Genomic DNA, 23020 nt, shown 5'->3' on the forward strand with positions numbered 1-23020 from the left:
GGAAGAAAAAAAACCCGCTTCTGCTCATCGTGGGTTCTGTAAATCATTTTGTCTGACACCCACCTTGTGACAGCAGTTTCAGGCAATAGGCCTATTATTATATATAAACAGGTTATATTTATGCTTATGGTCATTTCTTCTGTTCCACATTCAGAGGCGTCAGTGTACATTTCTGTCTGACCAACTAAAAAAATCCTCACAGAAGCATTAAAGCAACATTATGGAGGAGTTTGATTTTGTCTGTTTGGCGCCCACAAAAGGTCTCCTGCACTTTAGTAAAACACACTGCTGTTACAGCACCCCAACACACCCAATGTGAATTTGTTGACAAGCACATAGGTGGGGTTTTTAGAAACCAAAAGCCAATTGGACTAACAGGTAGGGTACCATGAGCAGATTTTGGGGGTGCAGAATAAAGGATTAATACATTCTGACGCCTCACAACATTTATAGGAATGTCTCAATCTAACTAACCATGACGACTGAACTCAAGTTGTTGCTGTACTAATTTGGAAGATTAGGCTTCTGGGAAAATACATTAATAGTCCTTGAGCAGCACTTTAGTACCTGTTGCTGGGAATCTTGCCCACAGTGTCTCTCTATTAGATCAGAGCCAGTTTCCATCCTCACTTTATTCTCCTCTTGTCGTTCTTTTTGAGGATAAAATAGGATCCATTTTTCATCCACCCAATCAATCACCCGTGTAACCTCCTTCCCTATTCTCTCTCTGTCTCATCTCTGCTTTTTTTCTTCTGATTAAAAATGGTTAGGCACTGACTGAAAGGTCGCAGTTGTTATGGAAACGAGGCTTGTAACAAAAGCTGGACACACGGGCACAGAGGGAGAGAAAAAGAGGGTGATGTGACTGAATAAACATAAACAGGCGGAAAGGAGGAGAGGGCAGGAACGAGAGAAAGTGAAAGAGGTCTGAATAAATAAAAACATGCAGACAGGGGACAGCGAGCGATGGCGAGGTCACCAAATGATGGCTCCATCTGCAGTAATAAATAACAAAAAATAATACCAGGTTTTTGTCATTCTAGGAAGGATGTCGAGCCACAAAGGTGTTTGCATGTGAGTGTGTGTATTAGGACAGAGTGGGAGAATGCAATTGATAGATAATACATGGATCGGCTTCACAAGCTGGAGAATACTGAAAAGCACAAATTGTTCACAGAAAAGCCTCCCAAAAAGCCTGAAATTGTGCATAAGTGTGTGTGTGAGTGCGGGAACGTCATCTCTCTGAGGGCTCATATTATGTTAACCACTTAGACCAACATCAAACACTCTCTCGCTCATACACACACACACATACTTCAGTGGGAGCATGAAGGTGCCAGCCATATAAATAGGAAGTCCCAAGCGAGGGATATAGAGAGAAAGGGACTGACAGAGAGAGACAGAAAAATGGAATAGAGATTATAAATTCAAAGGGGAGATAGACAGGGGTGAGGAAAAATGGATGGGGGGATGGAGTAGAGTGAAAAAGTGAGAGATATACAGAGGGCGATCAGGAGGGAGTGAGGACAGATAGATATGAAAGGATCAATAGATGGCATAAAGTGTATGTTCATTGATTTACTTACATGGAGAGAGTGATGGGGAGAGAAAAAAAGGGAATGGGGGGTAAAAAAAAGTAGGAGAGAAATAGTCACATCAAAAAGGAGAGGAAACCACAAACTAGTCAGAACAGTACTATGAAGTGAGGATAAATGAGAGGTACAACTGCCTCGTTAAAGAGGCATTATCTCATATTTTTATGTGAACGGTGGGTCAACTGTGACCAGACGGATTTATTTATTTATTTATTTTGGGGGGGGGGGGGGGGTAACCGATAAAAGACCCTTCATCAATGGTGCTTTCACCCTTAGCTTTTCAAATCCTTTTAGCCGCCTTGAGCTCTTTTTATTACATCCTCATGCCAACAAATCCAGGTGTCCTGCTCTAAACAGCAGGAAGGAAGTAATAAAAAAAGATGGCAATGATTCAAGAATGAGGGGCTGCAATTCCTTGACTTGATGTTTATTGTAATTTCAATCTGCATTAATTGTTCGGATAATCCTGCTTTCATGTCTTTTGATTGGCTAGTACTTCTGTACTGTGGTTGGTTAGTATTTGTATGTATTCAGTGTTTTTTTCTTGAAAGCTTTTTGAACCTCAAACCATTCTCCTTCTTCATCTTGAGTAAAGATGTTTGCTTATGATCGTGTATAATATTGCTCATTGAGTTTTGGTTCTTGTAAATAGAAGTCAGAACTGAGGGTACCTCAAAAGAAACTTTGATTGTTGTGGAATATAAACAACAAACTTAAATAGGTATTCACACCAAACTATAGGTCTAGTAAAGATAGCTTAGCAATTAAATTAGTAAACCAAACTAAAAGCGTAAAAAAAACTGGATTGTTCCTTTAATTCTTTTTAACTATTCTACATCAGATGTATCAAGTTGTAATAACTTTTGGGATTTCCGTTTATTGCGTTACAGCGACACTAAGAGACAGAGAGCGTATGTCAAGACTGGCGCTAGCAGAAAGAGACAAACAAATTGTAAGTGGGATTTGGACAGGCGGACGGGCAGACAGAAAGAGAATGAGAGTGTTTTGTGTGTAAGAGAGAGAGATGGGGGGTATGTTAAAGGGAGAGAGAGAGTGAGACAGAAGTGTGCTCAAATAGCTCAGGGCAAGGTGACAGAGAGAAACAAGCGGACAGAGAGGGATAACAAGCGCATAGAGGGGGAAATGTGTGTGTGTGTGTGTGTGTGTGTGTGTGTTGGAGAACGAGAGAAAGAGGAAGAGACAGAGGGTGGAAGGATAGAGGGATAGAGGAAGTCAAGAGAACAACACAAAAACAGTGAGCGTGCGTGCGTGTGTGTTTGGCGTGCGTGTGTGCGCGTGTGTGTGTGTGTAAAGCCAAAGGTGTCAGAGTGTGCTGTTTGGCTTAATGATAACCCACTGGGCATGTAGGTCATAACGGTTTGTGTCTCAAAGCCATGACTGTATGCCTGTTTGCATCCATTAGCTGGAATGTGTGTGTGTGTGTGTTTAGTGAGTTTCTATTTACACACACACACACACGTAGAGTGGGTCTCACAAAGAGGCTTGAAGAGTGTGTTTGGTCAGAGGTTGAAGAAGCAGTTTTTCTAGCCGGTAGGACTTGACGATACTTACACAAACACACACACACACACACACGTACGTGCGCGCGCACACACATGCTGCAAATCCAGTTTTTGGCACATTCACACGTATGCGCACACAGCTGCCCTACATGTCATACATGCACATGTGTTGCGCCATGTATGCCCACTAAATTATGCACAAACACACACACACACACACACACACACACACACACACACATCCATTCCTTTTGATCACTCATGATAACATACACTCACACACACATTTGCGCTCTCTCTCTCACACACACACACACACACACACACACACACACACACACACACACACACACACACACACACACACACACTGGGGGAAGCTATTATGCTCTCAGGCTGGAGTGTTTTGATGGTATAATTGCAATGACCAGTGAGGAGAAAGAGACAGAGGGAGGGATGGATGGATAGAGGGATGGGGATGGAGGGAGAGTGCTGACACTCTCAGCATGCTAATGTTGCGAGACTCTAACCCCCCCCCCATCCCATCCCCCCTCCCTTCCCCCGGTTTCATCCCTCCATCTCTCTATCCATCCATCTCTTTGTCTCTCCATCTTTCCTCTCTATCCACCATCCCCTGCGTATCACAGGTGCAGCACTAGAAAGAGAGAGGAGAGAGAGGAGAGGAAAAGAGGGAGACATAACAGGACGGAGCAATGCTATCTCTCTCTTTCTCTCCCATCCCTCCATCCACTTCAAGCTTCCCACAATGCTCAAAACAAAAGGATGCAAAAAAAGAGGTGGGGGGGATGAAAACAGAGGAAGAGGGAGGGTCAGTTTTTCCATCCCTTTATAACAATGGAGGGATGATCTCTGCCTATCCTCTAATCACATCCCTTCTTCTTTCCTCTCCTCCATCCCCTCTGTTATCTCTTGCTCCCTTTTTTCCTCTCGCCGGACTCTTTTTTTTTTTTTTTGCCTCTCCATCTATTTGTCCTTCCAGTCATCCCTCCATCTCTCTCTGCTCTCCAGAGAGGGGATTCTGCTGTACAGTCCTGATATCCTCTTTTTCTCCCCATTTCCTTCTCTTGTTATCGCTCTCAAACAAACCCTCTCCTTTTCTGAAATTGTAAAACATGACAATGAGAACTTCAAAATATGAATCAAAACATGCATACTTAAACTGCTGCAAAGGATGACAACAGTCACACAAAGATGTATTTAGGATTTCTGGTAATAATGCACTCACATACAGATGTTTCTGTCTGCGGAACTGTTCTTTAACAGCATATAGTATTAGTACTTTTAAAGTAATTAAAACCATACTTTGTATCAGTAAATGACTTTCTTGCTACTTGCTGCAGCAAACACAAGAAATGAAATAAAGAAGAAAACATGTTTAGCTTCAGTTGGTTTCATTTCATCACCGTTGCTGATGACAAATTTCCCCCGCAGTCCAACTTCCTGTTCCCTTATCAGACTGTAAGTAATCGCTGAGCTAAATGACTGACTTACTTTCACTCATGTGAGAGATGCCACTTCCCTGATTTATAGGCAGTCAACACAACTAATGAGGAGTTTTATGCATTTTGTATAATAGCCAACAGTGTCCCCTACTGTACCACTCTGCTACTGCAAACACTGAACTTCCTGATTCCGTTCAGGTGCCAGAGTTTTAGTCTAGATGCAGAGGAAGTGATTATGACTTTGGCTAAGACTGACTGACGTTATTAGACCCGATTATCTATCATTATTTTATAGTGTAAATAATCTTCTTGGTTCCCCTCAAACCTTTCCCAAAGAAAACAGAAATCATATTGCCTTAAATTACAATTATTTATTAACAAGACATTAGTTTTGTGCAAAATGCAAATTACAGATATAATTAAACATTATTGTATTTCACAAGAAAGCTTTGTAAAAAGAAGGCCAATATTTAAACAAGATGGATGGATAGATAGAAAAGAGGTGAACAATCCATTAAGTTACAAGCAGAAAGTTACTTTAAATTTTCAGAGATTCCTATTTTTGGAGTGCGACCTACAAGTACCTGTGTGTTTGTGTGTGTGGGAGTGTGTGCTTGTTAGTTTCTAGTTTTTTACCTGAAGGAGCTTGTGTTTGTAAACTCAGTATGTATGTGATATGTGTGCGTGTGTCACCACCCTGAGCTTCTTTGTCTTTGTTCTGCCTTCATTTGGGTTCAACAGGGTATATAAAATTGTGTTTTATGCATCTAAGGGGCCTGTGTATGTGTGTGTGTAGGCGTGTGAGTGTGTGTGGGTGAGGAGTGCCTGTCGACCAACATCTCTGTGTGCTTCAGATACTGGGCCGTCCTTCTCATCACAGACTCTTTTCTTATGGGATCTGGATCTCCTGGATAGACAGATAGGAAGATAAAGATCAAAGTTAACAGGATCATTTACTCTCACACCATCACACTCAGGTTTATTCTTTTATGTATGTCTACTTTCCCTGCTAAATTTAAAAAAAAAAAGTCCCTTAAAAATCGATAAATATATAAACATTTCGAATATTGAAACTAATATTGTCAGCATAATTTCCTACTTTTCAAAGCCAATCATCTCGTATATTTTGTGCGTAATCTTCAGCACAAAATGTGAGTGAATTTATGAATATAGGTTCTTCTCCTTCATAGCTAGGTGTAATGCACCCGTCATCTTAGGTGCTGACATGCACATGCACAGATTACAATTAACATTGCATTGGCATTATAATGTTACCAAATGCACATTAGTGCCTTAGTAACAGTAGTATTTAAGCCCAACACTCCCAAAGAGACAGGAGCCTTGGACTGCTCAGCCACGCGTAGGACCGTAACTCAGTCACCACTCAGGGTGGAGGCACGCTCAAAGTCGACTTACAATGAAGAATTAGAAGAAGAAAAAAACAAAGAAAAAAACCCCCGCTGTTGACAAAAAGTGAACATAGACGAGATTTATCTTTGAATCTTTGGGCAATATTTTGTTTAAGTTGTGTTCCTGATTTTTTTTTTTTTTTCCATAAATAACTCAGTACATGTAGAATATCTACCATGACTCATAACTCAGACTTACAATTTCTGTATATTTAAATAAAAAATAAAAAAAGAGTCCAACTTTTTAGACCAATCAAAAAGGTGTATTTGAACAATCCTGCTGAAGCAGTTTTGTTTGTTGTGATGATTATGATTCTTTATTTTTTAAAATCTCTTCCGAGAGCTTTAGACCACTTATCCTTGTTACCTCAAGGAGTCTGTTAGAAATCTAAAGAAAGCCCTTCAGCCTTTAATTCCTGCATGTAACATGACCTGCATGACAAAGAGTGTTTTCTTGAATGCCATGCATAACTTTAAAAGACAAACATGTTTTATAACAGATTTAATCCTTACAGGAAAGCTCATTAGAGCTGGAAAAACATCTTGGCAGCGGTGGGATTCGAACCCACGCCCCCGAAGAGACTGGAGCCTTAATCCAGCGCCTTAGACCGCTCGGCCACGCTACCCATATAAACAAGTGACTGACAGATGCTGCAGGACATTGACCTAATGAATCATCCATTAGTGACACAGGAGATCTGTGGCTAAGCAACACACACTTTATCTTTGCTAAAGCAGGACAGTAAATCATGGAACAAAACAGCCGTGTTGATTTTCCATGAGGTCACATGCTGACATACCACACATGCTCTGCTGTGCGGTGTCCACTTTCCCGCGTGTGTGTACATGTGTGCATCTGCTGTGTGCAAGACAGTTATACTTACTGATACTGATGGAGCAGCATATTAGAGCGCGACATTACAGTTAAACACACATTATAATTTGTGCCCATAAACTGTCTATTTTGCAAATGGAGCTTAGTTTTGGCAGCAGAACACATTGTCTATCACTATAGCAACAAAAGTAAAGTGCCATTTTCACAGTAAGAGTGTTTTGGATGATCATAGAGGATTGTAAATAAGAAGAGAGACAACACACACAGTGTTGCAGTGATGTTTTCAGACTCTGTGACAGCACAAAACTTCACCTGTACAATTTTTATTTGTTCCCCTTTTTTTAAATAAATTGTCTTATTAGGTTGAGACACCATTTTTTTTTTCAATTTTTCCATCTCTCCATGCATTCCCCTGAATCTCCACCAACTCATCTTTCTCAGTCCCTTCATACATTTTCTCACCCTGCACTCCAGTGATCAGTATATCCACTGCCATCCTGTATCCACGAATGGCAGAGTTAAATTCTCCCTCCTTCTCCCTCTCCATAGCAGCAGTAAGCTCAGTTGCAGCTTGGTTCAGGTAACCCACGTCACCTCCGTCCAGACTGGATGGCGGCAATGAGAACAACTCAGAGTAGTCACAAGAGGCATTGGACTCATCTGAAACCAAGAGAAAAAGAGCAAAAGACAAGGATTCCCTTTAGCGATAAAATAAACAAGAAAAGTGAGACTGTATATTTTCTCTGTATATTGCACTTTATAGAGTTTGCTTTCTATTCATGCAAAAAAGAAATCTAGTCCCTCAATCTGAGAGCCTCAAATGTACAGATTTGCCGCTGCTCTTCATTTGACGTGACGTAGCCACAGGGAGGTGGCTGCTTGAGGAAACACTGGTTTTCACCAGGCAATTTACAGTGACGTGTGTTAACAATGGCCAAGGATTAACTTCAACTCAAAGAACATCCTCACATCATTCTCTGTTTGACGAACGATTTGTTTACAGAGCAGCTGAAAACACTACTTGGCAGCGGTGGGATTCGAACCCACGCCCCCAAAGAGACTGGAGCCTTAATCCAGCGCCTTAGACCGCTCGGCCACGCTACCTGTCTGCATAGAGAGTCATTGTCTGTTGAAAGTAACTTTGAACAATTCTAAACTGTTCATCCTCACAGCTCTCACACGGCTACACTTGAATTTTCTCTTACAATTTTCAGCCACTTTTATTGACAGCACAACTCAATCATTATCCAGCTCCCAGAAGGATATCAGTCCGAGAAAACTGTTTTTCAGATACATTATTTTCTCACAGTCATGATGTCAGAGTGTCATCTCAACATACAAGTGGCACGTTTTCTCAAACTGGAAGCAGAGGTCTAATCAGGTCGGTGTTTTATAGCAGCAGCAACAGAATCTGTACATAAATAAAGACACAATTGAGAGAAAATATCAAGTGGTTTTTCTTCATATGTGCCGGTTGACATTTATTTTCACCTTGTTTATGGCAGGGATCAAAGATAGCCAAGTCATTGTCAGATAGTGGAGGTGGACCTTCCTCCTTTGGGGACGGGACTTGTTCCGCTGCTACACAGTCGAACAGGGAGTCAAACTCTTCCTGGGACTCTTGTGATTGGTGTTTTCTCACCGGGGATGGCTCTGGTGACGGGACTGGAAGTAGCAACATGAATCAAATCAAGATCAAACAGAAAAATAAAGTCAAGTCTAGACTTATGAAACCTCAAGCATTTTTTTTTTTTTATACGTCATACCTCTGTCATTGAACTCAGTATCGCTCAGCTCCTCTTGTTCCTCTTCTCTCGGGGAGCCTCCCATCTCGCTGTAAGCCTCCGTTGCAACCTCCGGTTCTCCCACTTCTAATCCAACGTTGGTTCCCAGGTCTTGGGGTAAAGTTGGTGCCTCCCTCCCTTCCTCCTCTTCGGCAGGTTCACAGTCTGAGTCCCTGCGCTTGGGAAGGGGGATGAGAGGAGGAGGAAGAGTCCCCTCAGAGGACATAGGGGTTGGATCCAGAGGCCTTGTGACCTCACCACCCTAATAAAAAAAGAAAAAAGAAAAAAGAAAAAGAGGAAGATGTCACCAGTTCAAGGCAGGATATTTAGGCCCCCTCTTGTGCCTCGTCTGCAATATGTGATCCAAGAAGGCCAAAGGCGGAAGTCATTCAGCCTCTGATCCATGATCAGAGTTAGAAATGCAAGTGTAAGTGTTAAAAAGAGAACAGAAAGTGTTATGATGTGGAGATGAGTTGATCCAAATTAATTCACTGTGTTTTGCTTTTTTTAATGCGAGTGTGTCTTACTCTGAAGAAGTCCTTGAGCTGTGGGCTGTTGTAGAGTGCAGGTATTCTGGTAGTAAATAAAAGCATGTCCTCTGTAGCTTTCCTCCTCTCTTCAATCACAGCTTCATCAAACCTCCCTGAAACAAATAAAGATGCTTTAATAACCAATGAAACCGAAAAAACCCGAAATAAAAGCCAAAACATTTTTTCCCCCCCACCAGGCTGTAGTTCACAGCCAAACCGTGACTTTATCTTAATCCACTGTACCAAAGACTTGTGCACGGGGAAAAGGTGGAAACTCCTCCTCTCTTCTGAACAGGTTCTTGTGTGTGTAGGCCAACTCTCCGTGGAGCTTTTTCAACTCTGTGAACCTCCTCCACACGACCACCTCCTTTACATCTTCGGGATGACGCTTGGACACGAACTACAAAACAACCAACAAGGCAAATTATTTTTTACTAACTACATGATTCAGATATTTGAAAGGATCATAAATATGTGAATATATTTTACTGTAGACATAAGCAAGGGTTTATGAAACCTTAAGCTTAAAGGAGCTGGGATTTTCAGGACATTTACACGCATGCCTGTACAGACCACGAGATAATAGTCTGGTCATGGGGGGGACTGAATCACAAGTTCTCTCTGCAACAACTGAAGTGTTCATGATGCGCCATTGAACTACATAAAAGGGTCCCATTGTGTTTATGGATCTGTCCAAGAAGCCAGCTGCAGGACCAAAGACACAAAGGTCCTGCATCAGTTTAATGTGAAGTGTCAAACAAACAAGGCTTCTTTTGATTGATGTCACAGACGAAGGAGTTCGAGGCTATCAGCTTAGGATCGAGTCATATTTAAAGCAGACTATTTTAAAAAAGCAATTTTAACACTATAATTACACAGGTTTCTATTGCTGTGGGAGAAAGATAGATGGAGTGTAAACCAACCCTTGCTGACACTTTGTACTCGGTGTGTCCTTTCTCGTGTGTGCGTGGGTCGGTGACGCTGAAAAAACGGTAATATTCATCTTTGGGTTTTCGGGACATATCCGAACAAAACGGCAGCGTGTGAAACGTTTAAACGGCGGCGCAAAGCTGACAGAGCTGTCCAGGTATAAAGGGTATGAAGTGGTTCTGTTGTGATTCCTCTGTCCCCTCCTCTTCGCTAACTTCCTGGTCCGTGACGTTTACGCGTGCGTGATTGCGTATTTATTTCATAGGCGTGACGTTCGACGTAAAATACTGAAATGTCTCTAAATTATTCTGAGGCGCAGAAACAATGACTTAAATTTAGCTAACTATGTGGTTTATACATAGACTGATGGAGTTACATTTAGAAACTTTTTTGAAAAATGTATTTGTAACGCATAGCTACATAACGTTGCAGTAATACAATCTCAATTGGGCTAAGTGAAAATTCAACGGATCAGAAAAGTTGTCTGCAAACTGTTTTTATTTTTATTTCAAATCCTTATGAAGTGAAGATGAACTCTGCATATCAATAACTCATAGTTACTTTATAATAAAAGGGTTGTGCATTTTGTGTACATCATTACAGATATATAGGGCAGGCTTGGCATGACTAATTACACAAAAACTGGACAACTCCTCTAGAGATTATCTAAGAGGTGTGTGAACATAACTTAAACAGAACTATGAAACGAAATACAAGTGCTATATTTCAGCACAGAGATTAAAAAATGATGTAGTGCCTGTTGAATCATACACATTAAGGCTGACCAAAATGGAGATTTGATTGATACAAATATATATATTCTAAATATATTCTATATATTCTGTGTAATGTGTACATTGTTGTGAAGTAAGGACCCTTGGAAAACTCCAGAGGGCAGCAAAGGTTCATGTTATTTGCAGCATTATCAACAGTAGTGGAAAGGGAGTTGTTCTAAAAACACAGACTGTTTCATGATTTTTTTAAAGGCAAAAAAGAGCTTTTCTAGTCCTCTGGCTACTCAAAACACTTTTTCTTTGAAATAAATCCATTCATGCACATCCATACATCACCATCGAAGCAGCGATAGTAGTTGTTCAGTGTCTTGGCCACAAGGACACATCAGACATGTCAGACATGTCAATGAACTTTGTTTTCTGCTACTATTCTGATATAACAAACATACATCAACAAACATGTATTTTTAAGTCAAATATGCCAAAGTCATAAAAGACCATCAAGTTCTGAGTCTAACTCATTTGGCACGATACAAAAAAAGAGAGCAGAGGCAAACTTTACTGTAATAGGAAGTTGTAACTGTGCTTCATATGATGATAATGCAACAATCCTTCCTCGCCTGTCCAGTATTAAACAATCATTATGATTTAACTGATCTATATCTAGGGTAGTAAAATATCAAGAAGGTTTTGTCAAAAGATTCTGAAAGCCTTGAGAAAGAGATGAGGGGGAGTTGGCGTGCTGTGGCTCAAAGGTCAGGTTGTTAATCATCACGCGGCGCGCTGCTTTCTTTTCTGGTAATTAGCTGCTAAATTGAAGGGAAAATGTGTCCAGACACAAATGAGGTGAATGTTTAATTTGAGGTAAAGTGTTCGACTTAACTGGTGAATAACTGACAGGCTCAGTGACAGATACACATCACAGGGCTTCATGTATTCACCACAAACATCTATCACCAGAACGTGTGTTCACTATTGTGCTACTGTTCTTCATAGAACAGCTTACACATAACATATGTCTGTGACATTAAGTTCAAAATAGCAGAGGATGGTTTCGATCCATCGACCTCTGGGTTATGGGCCCAGCACGCTTCCGCTGCGCCACTCTGCTCTCCTACACTGTAAAAAACAAACACCCCTTTGAGCTGAGCTGGTTGAAATTCTTCTCACAGGATTCTCATGTAACAGCCATTGTTTCCTTCTCAAAGAAAGAGGCGCTGGTAGGGAGAGAAAGGGGACACTGAGGGGGGGGGGGGGGGGGGGGGGGGAGAGAGATGCAAATGCAAGGAGAGATCATTACCACACGCTAACAGGAGTCAACGCTTATCCTGCTGTATTATCATCTGCTGTCTAATATCAGCCTGCGTGTGTTGCTAGTGTATGTGTTTACAGTTCTGTGAGGTTTGAAAGCTCATGTGTCGGTAGCGTTTGCTCTGTCCATACTTTCTCTCCATTCATGCAAGTGAAGAGTCGGAGAGCGAGGCCTGCCCCACTGAACAGTCTGTCCTTTGTGTGTGTGGGAGAACACCAGGCCACATATTATCAACAGAGAGACAGAAGGGGACAGAGACACAACAAAGAGCACGACTTTAATACACAGACAGCGATGCAGGTGGTGGAAGAGAGTCTTAAATGTGTAAAGTAATAATATTGCACAACATGACAAAGTCCTTTCAAGTGAGGCATGATTACTTAACATGCTTCCTCAACTTTCTCTCAGTAAATCATTCTCTAGATATCAGTGCAATGTTATCAATGGATTAGGCTTTCCTCCTAACCTTTGTAGTAATCCAGGAAACACATTGTATATGTGCTACTGACTTCCCGTTTTCAGGAAAGAATGGTTCAAAGCTGGTGGAATCAATTGAGGAACAAACAGGCTCAACTATTTTTCTTTTAAGACACGACTCTTTTTAGACTAAATGAAAGCTGCGTTTCCCTGAACTCCACCGCCTGAACGCTGTGAACTGTTGCAGTGAGCCTGAAACAATGAGATAAAAGTGAACTCAGCCAAACTGGTCTGAACTGGTCTAGGTCTGCTCTGCTGTTTTTTTTTCTTCAAAGCTCACGCTGTCTGACAAAATAAACTCTCTTCAGAGGGGATCAGACGAGGATTTAAAGTGAGGCCCTGTGCATGTGTATTCATGTGAATGCCTCTTATGAGCATCTGAGGAGTAGTTTTGTAACGCCAATACGAACACCGTGTTAACAAAGCTGTATCTGGCTTCATCATTACCAGGTTAACGGCCTTTAATATACAGTTCAGTTGCAACCCTTCTTGCTGTTTGAAGTGGTGCTATTGGAACAAGTCTTTGTCTTGCTGAAATGGCAGCTCTGAACCACAAGTCAAGTGTCATGAAGTGCTCTGGTCCTGGTCTGTTCTTCTTCCTGCACTGGAGAGAAAACAGGCAAAACTATGCAGCAACTTTGCCCTCCTTTCCCAGCTCTCTCAAGGTCTACCTCTCCCTTTCTTTTCTTTCTAAAGGACAGCAGATTAGATGATACAGACCCTTTATCTGATGCTAAATGTAAAAAAGCACCAATCCCTTACAAAGTTATGTAAAACAAAAAAGTTTTAATTACAGCTTTTCTTTGTTCGTTTGAAATAAAGAAAACAAATTTAAAACAGCAAGTCTTCGAGATCTTTCTTTCATCTGCATCTTCTATGTCAGTTTGTTTTCCTGTGTGTTCTTGTAATTGGAGATTTGGGAACTCGTGTGGGACAACATGTGGGACAACATGTGGGACAACGTGTGGGACAACGTGTGGGACAACATGTGGGACAACGTGTGGGACACAGCGTCTGATACAGTCCTGCCATACCAACGTGCTATGTTTACATTTACACCAAAGACCATGTTGCATTCCAACGTTTTTCTTACCCCACAACTCCAAAACATGTTTATACATCCCTGCCCCCCTCCCCTGTGTCTCTCCCTTCCTCTCTTTCTTCAGGCTCCACCTTTTCATAGCCACTCCTCCTTACTGTATACTCTGAGCGATTCAACTGTCTCTTGTTTTTCTCCCTCATCGTGTCTCCATCGTGTATCTGGCATCAATGTCTCCTCATACATGTTCCCTAGATTGTCTGCGGCCTATGAAATCAGATCCGTTTGGGGAAATATTGGACTGAATGATGAACGACACAAATCATGTCCTCATGATGTTACTTCCTGCTTGTACGGCACACTATGTTCAGATCAGCCAGCAGTCAACATCTCTGGTACAACCTGACCCTGAAAAAACTCTCAGAGGATCAGCAGGCCGGGGTAAAAACAGAAACAGATGGTGTGTGTTAAGAGTATGTCCCGGAGTGTGATACATTGTGTATGCTTGAGTGTCAATGTGTTTGTTTTAAAGGTGGGGGGAAAAAAAGCTTCCAAATGACTTATATTTTGGTAGTCAGTGTATCGAGACGCCCTCACTGTCACTGAAGGGAGTTAGGCAGATAGCAGAAAACAAAAGAAGAACAAAGCAGTCTGGACATACAACCCTCACACACAGGTGAGTTCATCTGTATGTGTGAAGAGCAGCAGAAACCGACATTGTTGCCGTCATAAGTATTTTTACGCATTCTTCTGATTCTAATTTCACTCGAGGATAAGCTTTGATTTGAAAATGAACTTTTTTTTTGGTATCTATTTTTACGATAATGGGTAAAATGTACAATTCTAAATTAGTACCGTTTTTGGAAGGCACCTCGCGACACCCCTCTTTTGAGGTCTTGGCCTCCACTTAGGGAGCCACTGCGTTAGATAACCGGGTTATTACGAGTAATAGAATCTCAGATCTACAAATAGACACACCCCAGGCCACGAACCCCCACTAAACAGGGTCTGCACCCAGATAAAAATATAGACATGCTTCATACTGCACGTTTGTGCTGGATGTAGGTGAAGAGGGAATTCTGGATCCATAAGCCTGACTTCTCTGTTTTAATATTTCTGAAAAAACTATTTTCTTTGGCCTTTCATTAAAACGTTGTTATTGGAAGTTATTGAAAAGGAAATCACACAACCGTTTAGAGGATGAAAACATGCAGAGGTACTAAACAAGCACACGTCTGTGCAATGGAAACGTTTCACTAAAGTAGAGAGAAAGACAGTGGTGGAGCGTTTTTCCTGAATTCAAATGTGAGTTTAAACTTTCTTGAAGAGCATCAGAGGCACAGAGAGAACATAGCTGGCATAGATACTGAGATGGGGAGGCGTGCAGGAGCTAACAAAGGGAAGAACTAAACAGCAATGGTATCAGTCACACGACCAAGTAGTGATCCAATCATCATCAATAACTGAGCCTTTGATTCTGTTCTCAGCCAACAGGTCAATCTGATCACAATTCATTCCAATGCAAATGCACTTTCAACCCTCAGACGATGAAGGAAAGTTGTACTAAAACATACCGCAGAGCTTCTTGAACATGTGATAGAGATTCAATAGGGGCTTCTTCCAAGAAGCATGGCGACACTAAAAAGGTCAACAACAGCTGGGGAGGCTGCCGAGCACAACGCACGGACATATGAGGAGGAGGACGTGGGTTTTTGGATGAGCCGACCAGAAATGTTCACTCGATCACATTATTACATCGTATTACTTATTATTTAAGTTTTACGTACAGACGTGTTATAGTCTTTTGCACAGACATGAAAAATGTGTCATTTCATCAGAGTCCCGCCATGAGAAAAAGTGAATCGTCTTGGGTTTGACTTTGTTAATATACCAAAGATTCTGTTCAATCGGGTTAACTGTACTGAAATAATCATAGGGGATGTGACTGTGTTTGTGCACAGTAATAGCACATTGTACTACAGGGCTGTAAATATCAGAGCTTCGTTGTATTAGATGAGAAATAATGCTTAACTCACACAATGTTACTGGTTTGGGTTGAGATTGGAATAAATGGGAAACAGATCTGGGTGAAATATTTCCAGAGGCAATTCGGCATAAAATCATACAGAGGATTTATTCCTCCTCGATATGCCCCTCTCACGCTGTAATTCACTTTAATACAGCGTTTGGTCCAAAGAGACACTAGATAAAGATTGATAGTGATCGATGATCGTTGCAAAGAGACTCCTGCCACATTGTTACATTACATGTGTTCTGGGCATGCTCTCATGACTTTTTCCAGAATATGTGGGACAACAGTCGACCCCTTTAATTTAATTTAGTTTTACCCCAATGAACATTCCTGTTAATGGGTACCAAGTCAGTATGATAGCCTTCTGTTCCCTCAGGACTTATAACATCCAGCATGTATTTGTATGGAAATGATGACAGTGTGAAGTTAGAGTTAACTGGATCATTGAAGAACAGAGTGGCCATCTTAATTATCTCAAACATCTCAGAGGGTTAAAGGCCGGACCAGGAGCCTAGATAGATAAGCAATTCATCCATCAATCAATAGGTCATCACCAAGTCTGACTGACTGTATTATCTCAGTAATGTTTGCATAACCGAACCCAGTGTTTAAGATGATACATATATTTATTACAAAACATGTGATCGTGTGATCTATCTATACCTTGCTAGTTAGAGAAGTTGTGCCAGAAAATCCCACTTTGAGACCTCAGACGGTAAAAAGGAACAAATGTAACAGGTTTAAAAAGTGCTGTATGGACTTTCTGACAGTTTTATTTTTCCGAGCACTCATTCAGCGACCCACTAAAAACAGCTTAGCGACCTACTTTTGAGTCCTCGCCCATTAGTTGAGAACCACTGCTCTATGTGGTGTTCTTTGGCCTTCATACTTAAGCCTTAAAATTAAAAAAAAAACATAGGCGCCTTGGGTAAAATAATTCTGAATTAGGCCTCCTGCATTTCTTGTTTCCTGCTCAAAACTGGGGCAGATTTTAACAAACTGAATACAGTCACAGGATGCAATAAACAGGAGCTCTACTTGACATTTGGTTGCCAAGCTTGATTAATTCTTACATCAACTAGTGGTTTTATAACAACATGTTTTAGTCCAAGTTGGCTTCATGGTCTAATAATATGAATCTGTGGTATTAACAGTGTTCATTTGGAGCAGGGGTCTAATGTTAGCCGGTTTCTGGGAAGGCAGAGAGAACGAGAGAGACAGGCAGGCAGAAATAATGGGCAGTCCCCTTTGTAGGCGGGGAAACCTGGAGAACTACAAATACAGACTCAGCCCCGGTGTAACCAGATTAACAGGCACCAAGGGATAAACCGGCGACGAGACAAAGACTGAACACGGACGGACCTAATATAGTTTTTTTTTACAGGTAATGACTGTTTAACTTCTGCTAGTTTGTTGCTATAAAAGTAACTATACTCCGTTTAAGTGACTGAAAGTGAATTAGAGAGTCATGAGTTTGAAGTAGGATACAGGGCTGTTTACCGCCTCGTGGAACAGACAGTGATGACGTAGTCACCGGCTTTATTTCATCAGCTTCATGGGAGACAAATTATACGATAGTCCTACCAATCATCTTTTAGGGGTTTCGATAACACCCGGGTTTTTTTTTTTGTAGTTTCTTTAAAACTGGAGTTACTTTGTTGAAAGTTTATAATTCTGCTGTTTTTCCGCGTAAAGTCAAACCTGAATAATACAGACCGTCAAATTAATTAGACTTAAACAGACGTGTAACAGCTTTTTTAATAGGCTTGTTAAACGCTGGTAAAACGTGACATATTTGAATATGAAAATTAAACATTGTTCGCGGTATTTCTGTACAAATATAGGCTGCATTATATCTACACTATTAATAAATTGCTTAACTTTATTAAACGGCATCAATGGAAATTATGTCCTAGATTAGCAATTTAAAAATGGGCATATTAAACATTTGTTGAGGTATAATTGTTTCCGATGAGCTTGTGATGAAACTGACAGATGCTGTTTCGTCATAAAGTCAGTCATTGAGTCAAACACTACTAAACAAATAATTTTAGTACCTTTTTGTCTCATTTTAACGTCTGTAAAGCGGCTCATGCCAGGAATACACATTGTGGGTAATCTAGTAACTTTTTTTTACCGGGCATGAAGCAAGCTTTGTCTTTCTATAGTTTTTTGAAAACTGAAGAATTGTAAAAGGTGTGACTGTACAGCTCACGTGGCCGGAAATGTTTAGAAACTCCCACCTATTAGAGTATCTTTTTTTTTTTCCCCTCAAAGTGAGCACGTTTGTCACGTGGCCATGTATTCAAGCCCAAAAACATTATTATTTTTTTGCAAAGCATTGGTGTTCAGGATCCTATCTGCCCTGCCTAAGCCTAACTAATCTTGACCTTTTGTTATTTCTTTTCTAACAAACTCCAGATTTGACCATGAGTAAGGACGCAGAGGTTGACATGAAAGAAGTTGAGCTGAATGAGCTGGACCATGAGAAGCAGCCCATGACAGGTGATGGCCAGGCTGCAGCTGGAGAGAAAAATGGAAGCGTGAAGGTGAAAGTTCCTGAGGAAGAGGTGGCATTCACCGGCCTGTCCAAAGAGGAGCTCATGAGGGTTGCTGGCACTCCAGGGTAAGACTGGACACAAAACAAAAATCCATTTTGTGTTATTAATCTGTGGTCATTGTAAAACAAAAAGATCAATCTTATCCCTTGTGTTTAGATGGGTGAGAACCCGTTGGGTGCTTCTCATCCTGTTTTGGCTGGGCTGGTTGGGAATGTTAGCCGGAGCTATTGTGATCATTGTCCAGGCCCCCCGCTGCAAACCCATCCCACCGATGAACTGGTGGAATGAAGGACCTCTGTATCAGATCAGTGATGTTGATGCTTTCTCTGGTGGACTTAAAGGTAGGCTACTTTAGTAAAACATGTTTATTTTTTGAGAATCTTACACATTTTTTGTTCTCTTTTAAATTCTTATGTGAAGCCCTTTTCTTCATGCTGATTGCCCAAAATTGGGCTCTAGGATTATCCTTAATTAGTCTTGATTTTGTAACTCCCTGTTATTCACAAGGGACAAGTCTTGTGACAAGGTCTTTTGTTTCCTTTTTTTCTCCATCGCCTACTTCAGCTGCACAGAGACCAAACTGCTGACTAGGCTGACAACGTGTGACTCAAGGTCTAAAGGACATAGAAAGCCTACGAGTCATGTCTTTCATATCTGTCTTACTCAGATTTGAGCTAAAGGTTGAGTGACCTAGTACATTCACTGGCAGTGTGCTCACATGTCAGTATACTTGGACCTCGTTTAAAATTAGATTACTATTTTAAATTTTTTAAGGCTTCCCCCCCCCCCCCCCCACAGTTCTAATGCTCTTGGCAGTAGAAAAACATGTATTTCCATTTTGTCTTTTTTCTACTTAAGTTTGAGAAGGCAGAAGGAAGTGAACAATGTACTGCGGTATTTCAAAGAGCGTAACCAGGGAGAACTCGGGTTTCAAACAAGGCTTTTGGCAGAATTCCAACAACCACACGTGACCTGTTTTCACATAGAGCACCTCCTTGTGGTGCGACTCCATATGGCCAACAGAGGGTGCAGAGAGAGGCATTCACATGCTCTTGCCTCTATTCCCACCTGAGAGGACCGTTTGTTTTTTAACACCCAGGCAAAACGTTTTTTTGCCCATCTTCCTAACCCTGTGCCCTTGCTACCTTTCACACACCAACCCTCTGTTGTCTTTCACCCCGATGTGAAATTTGCACTGACACATCAAGTAACACCCTCCCTCCCTTTCCTTTTCTACGCCCATAGGTCTTGAAGGAAAGTTGGATGAGATAAATAAGCTGAAGGTGAAGGGCCTGGTTCTGGGCCCCTTTCACACTGTCCAGGAAGACAATCCATTAACCCTGGATCTTAAAGCAATTGAGACAGAACACGGTACATTGGAGGAGCTGAAAGCTGTGATGGGGAAGGCCCAAAAGAAGGGTGAGTCATCAAGTCAAATCTGTTATTTTGGGTGTACTTCTTCTCAGTTCATTATCAATGAATTTGACTCTACTCGAGGCTTCATGTCTTGTGAAAACTTATTTTTTTTATTTTTCATTCATTTTTTTTCTCGCAGGTATTTCTGTGGTGCTCGATCTGACTCCAAACTACAAGAGGCAGGCTTCATGGTTCAGCGCTACCACTGCTGACAGTGAAGTCATCGACAAAGTCAAGGTAGGGTTCAAAGACGCAAGGCCTCTTGGCACTAAATGTGGGATGGATAGTCTTAATTCACAGCACTGTTTGTTTGTTTTTAAGCTAAAGTGCTCTTGTTGTCTTCCAGGCTGCAGCAGAGTACTGGCTAGGACTTGGCGTTGACGGTATCAAGATATCTGATATCTCTGTGGCGGCAAGTTCTGTTGATTGGTCCAAGCTGAAGGAAACCGTCATAGGCAACCGCACTGAAGATGACACCAAGAAAAAGTAAATAGGATTGTCTCTTCTGTTTTTCTTCGCTCTTGTTTGAGATGATCCCGGCAGAAAAGAGACTTTTTATACCATAAGACTTCTGGATGAATTTAACTTTTACCTGCAGTAAAGAGGATCCAATGATTGTCAGTGTAAATATGTTATTTGAACAGTTGATAAAGTTATTTTCAAAGCAGCACTAAAATGTCAGCAGATAGATCTTCACTACAAAAGGTTGAGATTGAAAACATTCCAGTGCTGCAGGGGACTGTGGTTGGGAGTTGGGGAGACAGGAATCAAAGGCTTTCACAGTCGGGGGCATTTTACACTTTTTTGTCTTAAAGCGACACCTTGTGGCCAATTACATTAGTGACAATGACTCTAAATTCACATCTGAAGGCCAGGGGTATTTAAAATGGACTTTTTCTGTCAGAACCCTCTGCCCTCAATATTTCACCTCTTTACATTTACACAATTAACTGATCCTGGTATGCCTTTGTTTTAAAACATGATTTTTGTCTTTTCATTCTCTCACTCTCAGGGCTCTGATTGGTGTGGCTAAAGACATTTCAGCTGAAAACTTGTCGCTGCTCATCAACACCACAGGGGCAGATCTCATCCTGTCCAACTTGCTGACCCAAAACAGTGGAGGTAGGCTGGAGTGCCTGAATTTCCAGCATATGCACAGTGTTAATCTTCAGATTATTGCTGATTTTTTATTTATTTTTTTTATATACTTTTTTTTCATCTGAGTATTTTAGACTATTGTAATAATTTAAGATTTAAAATGTACAGGTAAGGAGCGCATCCAGGCCATGGACGTCCTTAATTCTCAGCAGAGAAGTCTGGGCTGGGGTTTAGGTGCTGCCAAAATGGAGCAGATCTCCAAAGCAACAGGTCTGATCCGTCTCTACCAACTCCTGCTGTTGACCCTGCCTGGAACCCCGGTGTTTACCTACGGAGATGAGATTGGCCTTTCTGCACAGGTAAGCTAAAAGAACACTACAGGTGTTTCAATGACCTTGCACATGTTTGGTTCATTAAAATGTTCCCTCCTTGTCTTCTTACCAGGGCGTAGAGTCTCCTGAGATGGTTTGGGGCATAGAGAAGGAACCTGAGGCAGGAGCTGCTGTCAATGAAACTGTAGAGGTACGAGTGTGTTCACAGTAAATGTCAAAAAAATGTTGCCTACTATTCAGTGTCCTCAAAAATGTCTTTTAATTGTCACTCTAACAGGCTGAGCGAAAAGAACGACTCAGCGTGAAGAAGTGGTTCAAAACTGTTAGCGAGCTGCGAGGAAAAGAGCGCTCACTCCTCCATGGCGACTACTACTCGCTCTACTCCTCCGACTCATCAGTCGCTTTTCTCCGTCTGTGGGACCAGAGCGAAAGATACATCACGGCTGTTAACTGGGGAAATACTCCTGAGAAGCTCAAATTCACTCTCACACCTACAGGTAAGTTCATTGTTAAAAAAGGAATGCCTCATAACATGCTTTAAAAGTCTTCTTCTGTTTCTAACATCGTGATCTTTATTCCCGCAGAAGGAGTAGAGTTGCCAGAGATGGCCACAGTGAAGCTGTCAACTGATGAAACTCTGGAGGTGGAGTCTAGTGTCAGCCTGAATGAGATCACTCTAGAGGCAGGACAAGCGGTCCTGCTGCAGTTCCCCTATGTAGCCTAAAGATGGCGCCACATTATAGTAGAGCTACATTGAAAAAAGAGTTGTTTTAAAAAAGAATCTGGAGGTAGTCCTAATCCCTAGAAGTAAGATGAGCAATGATACAGGACAATTCTTTTTAGTGGAAGAAATATGACTCTTTCTCAGTTTACGTGGTCAGAACTAAATTGGGAACAAGACAGTCTGCCATACAAAATAGTGGCTGTTAATAACTTTTAAATTCTTTTAGTTTGTATGGAGATCAACATTTTTAAATTTTTTTTTTTTTTTAAACTCTGGGATATATGCAGCCACCTCAGATGTGCACTCGTCAATTGAGCCTTTTTTTTTAAATATTATTTTTTGAGTTTTGACTCGCACATTGATTAAAAAAATGTGACAGACATTCCATTCTTGTTCTGGGCATTCCTTAAGAAGTTCTTCTGAGGGTGTTTATTTTTTATTTAATTTTTCATTTGTTTTGGTGGTTGTTTTAATGTATTTTTATTGGCTGTTTCTTTCAAGATGTCCACGTATAAGTGGTTTAAAGAGTGCTCCTACATTGAGTCTTGTCTTTGTGAACTGAAAAGAATAAACGCGAAAGTTCTGTACCAACTCCTGCATTTTTGTCTTGTTCTTATTCTGCTCGAAGTGTGTTTGACGTAGAGCGAGCTCGTTGTGCTTCAGATCATATCGCAGGAGAAGTTGACTCTATTCAGCATGTACAGGTGTGTGCGTTTAAGTGTGTCACAGATGTTCACAGAGGAAGCACATCTCAATACCAACCTCGGATGGGCTTTATCGGCTCATGCTTGACTCTAAAAATACACTGCACATACCTTACTTAATGGGTCAGGCACTGACTACTGTAAAGAAACAACGCTCAGAATCCCTGAGTATAAATCCAAAATGGCAGGGAATTTTTTAAAACTTCAATACCTTGTAAAACGAGAACCTGGATTTCCCCTTTTTAGATCTCTCCTTTGTGTCTAACTTTTGCACATGAATATATGATCATCAGAATTTCATAATTTATTCAGACACTTAATGATATTAAAGACGCTTACTATAGTAGAGTTTGCTTCATAGGCAGCTGCCATTTAGACTGACGCATACAGGAGGATTAACTTTACATACCGACATTTTAATATAAGTTACTTTTTGGGTCTTTTTGCCTTTAGTAGACAGGACAGCTGAAGAGGGACAGGAAATGTCTGGAGGAGAGAGTAGAAGACAACGTATAGTTTGTT

The 23020-nt window shown here is 41.2% G+C and overlaps 2 protein-coding genes across 2 annotated transcripts; one reads left to right on the plus strand and one right to left on the minus strand.

Annotated features, from left to right (window-relative positions):
- Positions 1 to 4921: 4921 nt before the first annotated feature.
- snx15 (sorting nexin 15) lies at positions 4922 to 10306 on the minus strand. Its single transcript, XM_079371474.1, has 7 exons — positions 10063 to 10306; positions 9383 to 9539; positions 9137 to 9252; positions 8592 to 8871; positions 8317 to 8490; positions 7288 to 7485; positions 4922 to 5488 (listed from the first exon to the last, which is right to left on the minus strand). Exons 1-7 carry the CDS (start codon positions 10159 to 10161, stop codon positions 5349 to 5351), a joined length of 1164 nt encoding a protein of 387 aa, XP_079227600.1. The 5' UTR covers positions 10162 to 10306; the 3' UTR covers positions 4922 to 5348.
- Positions 10307 to 16943: 6637 nt separating this feature from the next.
- On the plus strand, positions 16944 to 22385 carry slc3a2a (solute carrier family 3 member 2a). Its single transcript, XM_079371081.1, has 11 exons — positions 16944 to 17047; positions 18085 to 18289; positions 18381 to 18565; positions 19470 to 19643; positions 19780 to 19877; positions 19987 to 20126; positions 20653 to 20762; positions 20907 to 21097; positions 21183 to 21260; positions 21348 to 21567; positions 21655 to 22385. Exons 2-11 carry the CDS (start codon positions 18093 to 18095, stop codon positions 21792 to 21794), a joined length of 1533 nt encoding a protein of 510 aa, XP_079227207.1. The 5' UTR covers positions 16944 to 17047; positions 18085 to 18092; the 3' UTR covers positions 21795 to 22385.
- The last annotated feature ends 635 nt before the right edge of the window (positions 22386 to 23020 follow it).

The sequence above is a fragment of the Symphodus melops genome, assembly GCF_947650265.1.
Source record: "Symphodus melops genome assembly, chromosome: 20".
Lineage (NCBI taxonomy): Eukaryota > Metazoa > Chordata > Actinopteri > Labriformes > Labridae > Symphodus > Symphodus melops.